The following is a 12,739-nucleotide window of genomic DNA, read 5'->3' on the forward strand; positions in this document are numbered from 1 at the left end:
CACGTATAGATAGATTAATACATGCCAGCACACTGCAAAAATAACAGTGCACTCTGTCTGTTTTATATCTCACACTAAGGACCCACAAAATGGAGTCTTCTATACAGTTCCAGAGATAACCACTGTGCTTCACAAAATTTATATTGAGCACTAGTTTAAGTGAATAAATGGTCATTTTTTTTTAGAAAATATGTACTGTTTTTACATGTTAAATAAGCACACAAAGGATTTTTCAGAAAATGTTTTCATTATAAGAATTCCTGTGTTAAAAGGTGGATGTTCCATCAGTCCCCTTGTCCGGGTAAACCAAGAATTGGCTCTTTACTTAACTCAATGACATTCTTCCAGGAAGAATAGAGAACTCTCTCAACAGAGTACTGTTTGTATGAGTGATTACAGATAGAGTTGCAAGCCAAATTCATTCAAGGTTCTCAGGTTTGCTGGACTCAGCTGAGATTCAATCTGAGAAAACATTTCAATGTCAAATAGAAGAGACCGCTTCTCAATGATACTTTTTATCCTCTGGATCTTGAACGCAAGTAGCACCAGTTTTTCACATTATTTTTTTCAGTATTTACTTAAGGAATGAAACAAAACTAAAAATATTTGCCGTTTTCCAGAACTTTAGAGCTTTTAATCTTTTTTTTTTTTCAATTTTTTTTTAATAGAGTATATTGGTACATACAAAATTAAAATGTACAGTACTTAAATAGCTTTTGTTTGTTCCAAAAAAATGAGTGATCTTGGCAATATCCCGCTCAAAAACACAAAAAAGTCACAGCAGAAGATTGTAGTATGGTCAGTTATATTTCTATGTATTTACATAGTTTGAATTTCACTAATTATTATGATTTTTTTGGGGGGTGGGGGACATAAGAATGCTGCAAGATACTTCTATGCATTTTTTTAGCATTGGTCAATTTTTATTTCTATCCTCGCTAGTGCATGTATTGAAGTTTATTGTCCCAAAGTACCATTTTTTTTTGTTTGTTTTTTCTTTTATGTTAAATAAAAATACAAGTACAATTTTTGTATTTATTTTTTGAGGCACTGTTACCACTTACTAATATTACAATATATGTTGAGTTCAGGTGCTTCAGACCTGGAACTCAAACATGTCAGTCTGTTTTTTTGCTAGCTTAGCAACTTCTTCCCTTATGGCTTTTACCAATGCGGCGGTGGATAAGTTGGTGATGGAGGCATCTGGAGTGTCAGTATCTGCCAAGCTTTGCTGAGAAGCTCCAATAGATGGTCCTGCTGCTGCATGATCCAGGCTGGAGTGTAGATTTGCTGGTTGGTTAAATTGTCTTGGGAGTCTGGAAGGAGAATTCTGTGGGTATCTTGACCTTGGGTATGCTTCAATGTATCCTGGCAAAGGAACCTATTTGAAAAATGACAGAATACATTTATAAATTGTTTGCTTTTAACTTGGAAGAAAGATAAAGTTATATTCAAATATTTTTTTTATTATTAGCTACATCTAAAATAAGGTATTTCAAAATGTAGCACAGTTTTTTTGTTTTTTTAAAACATATACCCCTGGCCAGAAAAATACTATTATGGAGTCTATACACAGATGGACTTTCCTTTGCTGGTCACAATTTTGAGATACAAAGGGGTCAATTTCACTTTGCTTACGACCCCGATCGTTTCTGGCCAGCCAGAAACAGAAGTTAAGAAGCAGAGGAAAACCTTTTAGGTGGCGGCCTGAAATCCATGATTGACACCCCCTCCTAGCAGCCGGTTGGCCGCCGGTGGACAGAGGGCAGCATTGCACAAGTATTTCACTAGAAATGCTTGTGCATTGTTAAATGCCCGAGCGGACATGATTCACTGCAGCAAATCATGTCCCCTCTACCCTACATAAATCCACCCCAAAGTATTAAACCATTTTATCAGGTGTTAAGTGCAAATCTGCCAACATCCTCATTTAACGTTCATCAACTTGGTAGTTTTTAGAGAAAAAAAAAATGGTGTCTCAAAGTATGTTGCTTAGCAACCCTAACCTGATGGCATAAAAGACTTGCAGCCTTTGATACACTCAGCAGCAGTAGACATGTAAAAATAGTTTAAAATATTAAATACAAATTTAAAGGGAAATAAAAGTCAAACTTTTATTTTGTGATTCAGATAGCGCATACGATTTGTAAACAAGTTTCAATTGTTTAACTTGCTTAATTCTCTTGGTACCCTTTGTTAAACGAGCAACAATACACTTCTGGGAGCTAGATGAACACATCTGGTGGGCCAATACCAATTAGAGGCAGTCACCAATCAGCAGCTAGCCCACAGTAATCCATTGCTGCTCCTGAGTGTAATTAGGTATGATTTTCAACAAAGAAAACCAAGAGAATGAAGCAAATTAGATTATATAAGTACTTTGGAAAGTTGTTTAAAATTGCATACTCTGTACCATAAAATATTAATTTTGACTTTATTGTCACTTAAGGAACACTAAATGAAAAAAATCATGATTTAGATAGAGCATGCAATAAAAAAAATAATAATTACCAATTACCACTACCATTATCAATATTTGCCCAATCTTTTTGCATGTATTGTACATTTTCTAAAGAACCATCTCTTACTGAGCAACATGTGCATGCATTTTTTAGCTCATTTTTAAATTACCCGTCCACAGCAACAACAAAAATCCCGTCCACAGCAAAACGCTATTTGCACTTCTTAGCCAATAGTGTGCTAGTGATCTGGCATAATTCACCATCACTTTAAGTTACATTTGTACCCCATAAAATGTTTTTTTTTCATAAGTCCATGGGGTCGATTTATGAAGCAGCGAATGCTGCTTCCTAAACACTAAGCTTCAGTTCCGACTGTAGCGGAAGTTAAGAAGCAGCAGTCCTAAGACCGCTGCTCCTTAACTTGTCCGCCACCTCTGAGGTGACGGACAGCAATCAGCCCGATCGAATACGATCGGGTTGTTTGATACCCCCTCCTAGCAGATGATTGGTCGCGAATCTACAGGGGTTCACCAGAACTGCTGGTGCAATGCTAAATGCCGACAGCGTATGCTGTCGGCATTTATCGATGTGCGGCGGACATGATTCGCTATAGTGGATCATGTCTGTCCGCACCATGTTAAATTGACCCCATAAGTCATTACATGTAGGATTACATTCCAGTCAAATAGGCAAAACACCCCACATAACAGAACTTTAATCCCTTTAACTTTCCCATGATTCCCTAGTCATTTTTCTACCTCCAGAAAACTCCTATACGTCAATTGAAAGAGGTTCTCTAACTGATATGAGATCCATCATCCTCTTCAGAGTACCTACAAGCAGGGCAGGGAATAGACAGGAGTTCAGCCAGGCATTGAAAATCTTATCCCAGTGCAGATATGCCACCAGCCTCCCAGGTGAAATGTGGGCATGCCCGCCAATCCCCTGGTCTACAGTGTGCTATTCTTTAACAGATCCTTGGTATTGTGCTTGGGCCTGTCTTCTGGAGGTAGACATCTGCAGCTAAGGTGAGCACAGTAAACAAACGTGCTGACAGGTAAGTACCATGCATCTTTATAGAACACAGGCTATTAGCATGATAATGTTCACATAGCCTGGTGCTATAGTCTCATACACCATTTAACACTACTACTTTTTAAAAGGAAAATACCTTAAAAATGGGTTACTGACATTTTATATTTACTGGTTTATATTTAACTGCTCTGCAGTGCAGTAGCCATCTTCTCAATCAGGGAAGGAGCTTGCAGGGGGAAAGGTCAGTTATACACTCAGGCTTAACAGAGCTGGAACAAATGTCATTACTCTTACCCATAATTTGCTGGGTTTAATTCAATTCAGCTTAAAAATCTATCTAATTAGTCACTATTCAGCTTTGTAACCTATGTTCTGAGTCTTTGCAGAATGCTGGGCAGGGTCATGCAGCGTTACACTGCAGCAGAGTACTCTGGGATATGCTACCCACTATGGTTATCCCAAGGACAGTTCTGCAGATCTGCCTCCTACCCTAAAACTAACAGTACATTCACTCTTCAATTTTACATCTGATGGCTGTAATGCCTCCAACAATTAAATGCAGTAGAAGATGTATCCTTCAATTTCAAATTGGAGCACATACATGCTCTATGGTGGGAAGTATTACTTGCCTTGGAGAATGAGGACCCTCCACCTACAAACAAACATCTTCCTTCCCAGTTCCTGATGTAGTTTATGAGCTAATTAGCAAGGAATGGAATAATGCATGCATTTCCTTTGTTTCCTCCACCGAATTCAAAAGTATGTTCCCTTTACTGTCTTAAAAATTGGAGGTATGGAACACTATTCCAAAGGTGGACGGTGCTATCTCCACTTTGGCTAGGCAGACTACCATTCCTTTAGAGGACAGTACCTCTTGTAAGGATACAATGAACAGAAAACCTGAAAGTTTCTTCAAGAGATCCTTTCAGCTGACAAGCTATGTGTTTTTTCCAAATGAATGTATCTGCAGCTACTGCAGTCTGGTATGACAACACCTCTAACCTTATTTCCCAAGAAGCTTCCCTTGATGAAATTCAGGATCGCTTGAGGTTTGCTGCGAATAGCTTAATTTGTGATGCAGCTGTTAAAATAACTTGGATTAATGCAAAATAGTGGTTATGACTATTCTGGCTAAAAGACCCTTAAGGTCAAAGTCATAGGTCGCTGATATAGTATATAAAAGCAGACTTCTTTATCTCACAGTTAAAGTAAAGATATTGTTTGGGTTTGGACTGGATGATATCATTGCTACAGTCACTCAACGTAAAGGTAAGGGCAGGGTTAAGTCAGTGGAATATTTCACTTCTTTGATCATTCCAAGATGCAAAGATCCTCCTCTTCAGTGTCTCAAAATTCAGAAATCTCCAAGTCAATGTGGAATCCTGGTTCCCCTTGGTCTTAGTCCAAACAGACCAAAAAGCTTACCGCTTAAATCAAATCAGCATGAATGTACGGCCCCCAATCCAGTCTCTGTTCTTTTTTTTTTTTTTTTTTAAATATTTATTTATATCAAAGACATAGGAATTTACTACAATAACAATTGTTATCCCATTTAACCAGTAGGTGTCAGATTATATCAGATGAGCAAAAAAAGAAAATACAAACATGGTTAATTAACAACAGTGAATGCAAATATACAAATGGTTAAATAAATGGGTAAATATTTAAAAGGCCCGTACATCAATTCAAGTCATTCCAAAGTCTTTAAGTCGGGCATATACATGCATAAAAAAAACGTGCATATAGTGAACACATAACTTTTATCCGTGGATTATTTCCTACATCTTTGTTGTTTTCTTCTATATCACCCCCCACAAACAGCTATAACCATTAGACAATTGACCAAAACCAGACAAACAAGAAAAAAACAAAACAAAACAAACCAAAACAATGCAAAACAAAACAATGCGGAACAAAACAATGCAAAAAAAGCAAAACAAAATTAAAAGCAAAACAAAACAAAACAAAACATGACAAAAAGGAAAAGGAGAAGAGAGAGAGAAAAAAAAAAAAAAGGGGCACCTGAATTTCTCCTCCCCCTCTCCCCCCCCCCCTCCTCCTCCGACAGATACTCAGTCACTGGTCTCCGCCCATTCTACGGGAAAATGGCCTGCTAATATGTTCATCTGGACAAATTCCAGATTTCTAAATGGCTTAATAAGCTTTTTTTGCTGTAAGAGAGGTAGAGATCTAACAAAAATCTCCCATTTTTTAAAGAATCCCGCTACATGTTTTTCTTGTGGGTATGGTACATTAAACTGCTCTGATATAAGTTGGCTACTCAATGCCTTTTTAAATTGCGCCATTGTAGGTGCAACGGATGCTTTCCATGTTTTAAAAATTAGATTACGTGCTGTTAATATAATGGTATTTATTAGGTTATAGTTCTTAACTCTACCCTGCAATTTAACCAGAAAGAAAACCTCTATTGGAGTTATTTTATGATCTAATTTCAGGACCCTCATCATCCAAAATATAATTTTCCCCCAGTATTGCCTTACTTTGGGGCAGCTCCATAAACAGTGGAAGATATCAGCCTCTGAAGATAGACATCTAGAGCAGGTAACTCTTGTTCTGTACCATTTAGATAAAACCTTAGGGGTAAGGTACCTCTGCAACCCAATCTTCATCTGTGATTCCCACCATGATGTCGGGACCCAGCTCTGTTGGATTATTTTAAAGCTCCCCACAATGGTCTGCTCATTTATATCCGGAAAATAACTCCTCCACCTGGCTACCATCTCACTCACTTGTAGAATGGAAACTTTCTGATTTAAAAGTAGGTACAAAGGGGAAACTGTGTATATGCCTGCCGCATAAGCGGAGATCAAAGCCTGCAGGTCGCCCATGGACCAATTATTTCCATATTTCCTACAAAGTTCCTGAAGAAAGTGTCTAACTTGGAGATAGGCGTAAAACTCTTGCGCACCTAGATCAAATCTCGTTGCAATTTCTTGAAATAGTAATGAGTGGCCCCCTATATCTCGTATTTGCCCCACTGTTTGGAGGCCTTTGGACTCCCACTCCTTAAATATCTGATTAGAGAGACCTGGACCAAACTCAGGGTTACCAGCAATAGGTAGGTATTGGGAACCGTATGGCGAATTACCTGCTTCAACGCATAGTTTTTGCCAAGCCCCAATGACATTCTTAAAAGTACCTAGGTAGAATATATTAGATGGAATTGAGGTAAATGGACAGTGTAATAGAGCCTTCAGCTGGAAGGGGGCCACAATCTTAGATTCCCAGGTAAACGAGGTAATTTGTCCCTTCCCCGTTAACCAATCCAATGCAAATCTAGCTATGATGACCAAGTTATATATCTGAATGTTGGGAAGCACCAAGCCGGCTGATACCTTAGAATTCATTAGCCTATGCGAGGCGATCCGCGGTCTCTTGCCATTCCACAAGAACTTGGAGCAGGCCTTATTATATATAGTGATATCTTTCTTGTGCAAAAACCAGGGGATATTCTGCAGAATGTATAGAAGTTTTGGAAAGATAACTGATTTAATTAGGGTCACTCTAGCAGATAGGGATATTGGAAGCATGGTCCATTCCTCCAGCTTTTTCTTACAAGCCTCTATCACAAACCTATGATTTAACCTATACCAGTCCTCCGAGTTACTGGATAGTCTTAGTCCAAGATATGTAATCTGGGAGACTTCTTGAAAAGGGTGGGTAATATCCAGTGCGGGTTTCTTATATAGCCACATTAATTCTGATTTAGACATATTGATCTTAAATCCGGAGATTTCTCCAAATTCTTGAGTAATACTCTGTAAGATGGGCAGGGAGACCTCAAGGTTAGACAGAAATACTAGGAGGTCGTCCGTGTAGAGTAAAAGAACCAGTTTCTCCCCTGCAAGGGAGATCCCATCCAGTTCTTGCCGTAATCTAATTGCCAATGGTTCAACACTAAGGTTGAACAGGAAGGGGGAAAGTGGGCAGCCCTGTCTAGTCCCTCTAAATAGGTCAAAACTTTGGGTAGATACATTATTAATAATCACCGCGGAACAGGGTGCGCTATAAATTAAGCGTATATAATTGTTAAATGAACCCGTAAAGCCGAATTGATCCAGCGTGAAGAATAAATGATCCCAGCTTACCCTATCAAAGGCCTTCTCTGCATCGACCGTTAAGATGGTCTTATCTATATTCTCATGGAGTACCGTAGCCTTATGTTTATTCCAGTAGAACTCAATCAGGATTAATAATTTCCTCATATTCCTTATGGGATTACGGCCGGGCATAAAACCCGATTGATTCTCATGAACTAAGTCACCCATATGGGTTTCAAACGTGCCGAAACAATTGCTGCAAGCAGCTTATAATCGGTGTTTAAGACCGAGATAGGCCTGAAAGAGCTTGGCAGCTCGGGATCCTTGCCCTTTTTCGGAATCAATGAGATATTTGCTGCTGTAAAAGATGCAGAACATTTCGTATTGTCAGAAAAATAGAAATTAAATAGTCTAATTAGTATAGGCATTATCTCGATTTGTAGAATTCTATAGTATTCAATAGGGAGCGCATCTGGTCCAGCAGCTTTATTGGATTTTGCATTCTTAATTGCCCACAATATCTCCTCCCCGGTAATAGGCGCATTAATAGCATCTCTGGCCTCCATAGATAAACGTGGTACTTTAATCTTACCCCAGAAAGTTTCTTTTTTGTCAGGTTTAATTGACTCTTGCCTATATAGATCCTTAAAAAACTCAAAAAATACTTTTTCTATGTCAGCATGATTCGTGTATCTCCTATTTCCTTGCTTAATAGAAGCTATTACATGTCTGGGCGAGGATTTAACCAATCTAGCTAGGAACTTGGCCGATCTGCCTGTAAAACCTCCATATTTGGCTTTCAATCTAAGTTCTTCCTGGGCATTAATCTGTTTCATGTGTGTATCTCGCAGTGCCTTAGCTGAAATGTATGCTTCCCAGTGTTCTCTAGTATGTCTATGAATATACGCTCGGTATGAGTTCTTAACACGATTGGCTAACTGCCTGGACACTAAGCTGCAGCTTTTTGTCCAATAGCGAGAGAAGGATTTAATCTCACCACGCAAGACGGCCTTAGAGGCCTCCCAAAATGTCTCGATTTTGTCTATATAGTCCCCATTGTTATTACAGTATTCTGCCCACTTTAAACGTAGATGATTCTGAAACTTGACGTTATTGGACAGATATCTGGGGAAATAAATATGATTCTTGCCGATATGTTTTTGACCCGAAACTAATTTCAGCGCTATAACCGCATGGTCTGAAATGACTATGTCGTCGATTCTTGTAACCCAATTTCGGACCAATAGTGCCTCGGAGACTAGAAAGTAGTCAAGCCGAGAAAAGGAACGTTGGGCCTGAGAGACACATGTATAGGCACGGACATCCGGGTTTTGTACCCGCCACAAATCAACCACGCCTAGATGGGAACACAATTTCTGGAAAATCCTCACTTTCCTGCCTCTACTATCTAATATCCTTTTCTTAGAATTATCGAGGATGGGATCAGCTAGTAGATTAAAGTCTCCCGCAATGATTAAATTTAACCCTATGAATCTGTGTAGTTTCACGGTGAGAGCTGCCCAGAATTTATGATCGATTTGATTGGGTCCATATATATTACAAAGTATATATCTAATATTCCTAACTTCCACTTCCAATATTAAAAATCTGCCCTCGGGGTCAGATTCAATATTGATTATTTGATATTCTAAATTCCGATTTAATAGAATTGCGACCCCCCGTTTCCTTGAGGTAAATGGGGCTGCCACCACTTCCCCCACCCACTTAGCTTCAAGTTTGGGTATTTCAATGGCATTTAGATGTAGTTCTTGAAGAAGAACTATGTCTGGATTAAATTTCCCCAAATATTTTATTATAGCTTTTCTTTTGATAGGTGAATTAATACCACCTATATTCCAAGATAGTAAGTTAAGGTTAATAGCACTACTCATCTAAATCCCTAGCAAGCGGGAGTAGGTGACTCGTAATAATATCATTTCTATGAGGAATCGCAATACCCCATCTCGAAGAGTGACGTATCTAAAGGAAGGGGGTAAGAGGAGAAGAGTAAAGGGAGGAGAGAAAAAGAAGAGCAGGCACACCAAAAAAAAAGGAAAAGGACCCCACATACCCAACACCTCCCCTCCTGCCCCCTCCCCACATTTACCATCCCTACTACAAGGACAATCGGGAAATGCAACTGCGTAATTAACAAATGCGTATCTCTTAAAAGCCTGTATTCTGGTTTAATCACTTCAAGCATCTACCTACTAGGGCTATATATCTCTTCATGGTACCCCAGCTTCCCTGCAGAAATTCTCCGCCTCCATAACATTGTTAAGTGTGTGTGTGGCACCATCTTTCAGAACTATTAGCTTTGCCGGGTATATCAACCTTATGTTGTAGTTGTCTCTCTGCAGTCTCCCATAAAAAAAGACATATCTCTTCTCTTTGTTAGTGTCTCCGAAGAGAAATCTTGAAACATGAGTAGTTTATGGGGGCCTAGAGAGAGAGAACCACATTTCCTGTAATGTTTGAGATATAATAATTTGTCTTGAAAGTTCATAAATTTGAAGATTACTGGCCTGGGTCTTGCAGTCTCATTGTGATCCCGTCGTTGGCCTATTCTGTGGACCCTTTCAATCTGAAAGGGAACGGCAGGAACCGGAATCTGCAAGGCTTGTGGTAGTGTAGTAGTGATAAAATTCATTAAATCTTGATACTCTGGAGATTCAGGTAGACCAATCACTCTAAGATTATTTCGTCTCGAGTGATCCTCAAGATCCTCGATCTTGGCTTGCATGGAGGTAATAATCTTATTGTGATTATCCAAAATTGGATCCACTACATTAAGTCTGTCTTCCAGGTCTGAGATTCTAGTCTCCATTTCATCTAGTCTTGATGAAAACTGTCTGACCTCTAAGGTGAGACTAGATATCTCGTTTCTGATCTCCTGTTTAATCATGTCAAATTGTGGTGTCAGGATTTTTGCCACTTCAGTTGCAAATTCTGTTAAGTTAATAGGAGGCAGATTAGAAATACTTTTGTCTGGGGGGGAAGCAATACTAGAGTCCAGGTTCCTACCGCTCCCCTTTTTTTCCTTGGCTTTGGGAGGCATATTGGAAGGAGAACTCTTTTGATATGTATATTTGTCCATGAACAGGACGTATGCTTATTTAAAATTACATCCTCTACTAACTATATAGCTTAGGCCGATATGGAGAACCAGTCAGGGTTCACAAAAAAAAAAAAAAAAAAAGCGATTCTAATTTCCTGAGTGTAATATTTGACTCAGCACAGGTTATACTATTCTCTAATTCTGCACCAAAATTAGTTTAGGCGTAACGTTTAAGTTTTATGGCTCCGCCCTTTGAGGCTAAGTAAGAGTTTTCTGATTATATGCTAGTCCAGTAAGAAATGCTACCACCGGTGGCTTATGTATATATACCTTTACTAATAGATATGTGTGTACGTAGTGGATGACCTCAGTGTCCTTAAATTTAACGATGCATGTTAGGGAAAAAGCTTTACAAAACAGCTAATATTTTAAGCTTAATAAAACATGTGAATTTATGGTGGAAATAAATGGGAAAAAGAAAAAAAAAATTTAAGTGCTAGCTTTTTGTATAAAGCCAGGTGTGTAACTCTACCTGATCTAAGGTGCTATAGTGCTCTGGAAACCTATTAAGTGCTATCGTTTATACCAAACAGAGTGTAGCGCTACTTGCTCTAAAGGGCTATAGTGCTTAAATTTCAAGTGTCCATTCCCCCGCCCCTCCCTTCCCTCCCTCCTCTCCTTAAAGAAAATTAGGGTACATAATTTACCAGTTTTTAGCAATATTGTGAACTTCAGTATCTATTCTGTTTAAACAATAAAATTTAGAACTTTGTATATAGTGGAACAGTGTTACAGGAGAGTATCTGTGATGCAATTACTTATACTAAAATTGGAATCATCCTATACTATAGTAGCCACATATCTATACAAGTTTAGGGTTTCATATATTGCCCCAACTGAATTTATATGCGGCACAGTTAAAGAAAACCCATATCAAATTTTAAGAGCAATAACAGACATTATATAGTTGTTATTAGGTAGTCCCAAGCGTGCAGAGATAAAGTCTATAAGCTTTTCTTATAGAAACAAGATGTCCATAAAGCCTTTTGTATTTGCACAACCTAGTCTGGTGAAAGAGGGCATTTGCTGTACCAGGTATAACCTATGTTTCATAGACAGCCAGTCAAATGGTTATAACAAGCAAGAATGAGTCTTATCACTAATATAAGCGGCTTCAGTGGCAACGGCAGCCTTCAGGGGACCACATAGGCACACTTTTATAGAAAATCCCAGAAGTCTAAACAGGGCCAGACAGCTCACCTGTAGCCTATGTTCAAGGCCCGACATCCAGCATCGATCACCCACAGTGCCGCTCTCAGCTGTTATATCCGTGTGCTGTGTGCTGGTTTTAGGACAGACCTCCGAGTGTCTGCAGACCCAGGGCGCAGGGATGTGCCACTACCTCCCAATCTTCTGTAGACTTGTGACCTCTTGCAGTCTCCCATATTACTGAGGGAACCTCTATTACCTCTATTACCTTCCGGCCTCTCGTTGTACTTACTATCCGTGACAGGAGCTTAGCGTCTTGTTAACTCCGAAAAAACGGCTTCTTGCTTGTGACGTCATCCGGTACCTGCTTAGCTAGAGTTCTCTGAACCCAGCACTGACCGGGAATAAGATCAACTGTCGTGGGGTACCCTGGAGCAGAGAGTAACCTTGCAGGTGGGGATCTTCTGCAGTGCGGATAGCCGTTCCTCCGTCTCGCTCCAGGTAAGCGTACTGCTTTAAGCTTTTCACCAGACCCGGTAGGCTAGGTAAGTCGCTCCTAATTCCAGGTGTAACCACGCTCCTCTGAGCGAGTATAACCAAAAAGCTTAAGCATAGTAGTTGTGGGGCTCAAGTAGCCAGGATTATCAGTAGAGTCCACCTCAGGAGCGTGGGACTGGAACTCTCCCGCAGCAAACAGACAGGAACCGCTGTGCTTTAGTTGAGATGCTCTGGAACTGATTAGCCAAGTACCTAGGTATGCCTTAAGGAATGGCGTGCACTAGCCATTGTGCACAATTAGGCTATATAGTTTAGCTTCCGTATGCAGGATACAAAGTTCCCAATAACCCAAGCCTGTAACCGGCCAAGGGTAAAAGCATGTGCTGGCAATGCTATGAGCCTCTCATAGAGGCACG

At 39.6% G+C, this 12,739-nt stretch overlaps 1 protein-coding gene across 1 annotated transcript in view; it reads right to left on the reverse strand.

Moving 5' to 3' along the window:
* Positions 1-203: 203 nt before the first annotated feature.
* KIAA1549L (KIAA1549 like) overlaps positions 204-12,739 on the reverse strand; it is a 316,552-nt gene continuing 304,016 nt past the window's right edge. The window contains exon 21 of the mRNA XM_053689305.1: positions 204-1,381. Within this exon, the coding sequence (XP_053545280.1) occupies positions 1,097-1,381 (285 nt within the window). The 3' untranslated portion in view covers positions 204-1,096. The remainder of the gene's footprint in view (positions 1,382-12,739) is intronic.

The sequence above is a fragment of the Bombina bombina genome, chromosome 7 (genome assembly GCF_027579735.1).
Source record: "Bombina bombina isolate aBomBom1 chromosome 7, aBomBom1.pri, whole genome shotgun sequence".
Classification (NCBI taxonomy): domain Eukaryota; kingdom Metazoa; phylum Chordata; class Amphibia; order Anura; family Bombinatoridae; genus Bombina; species Bombina bombina.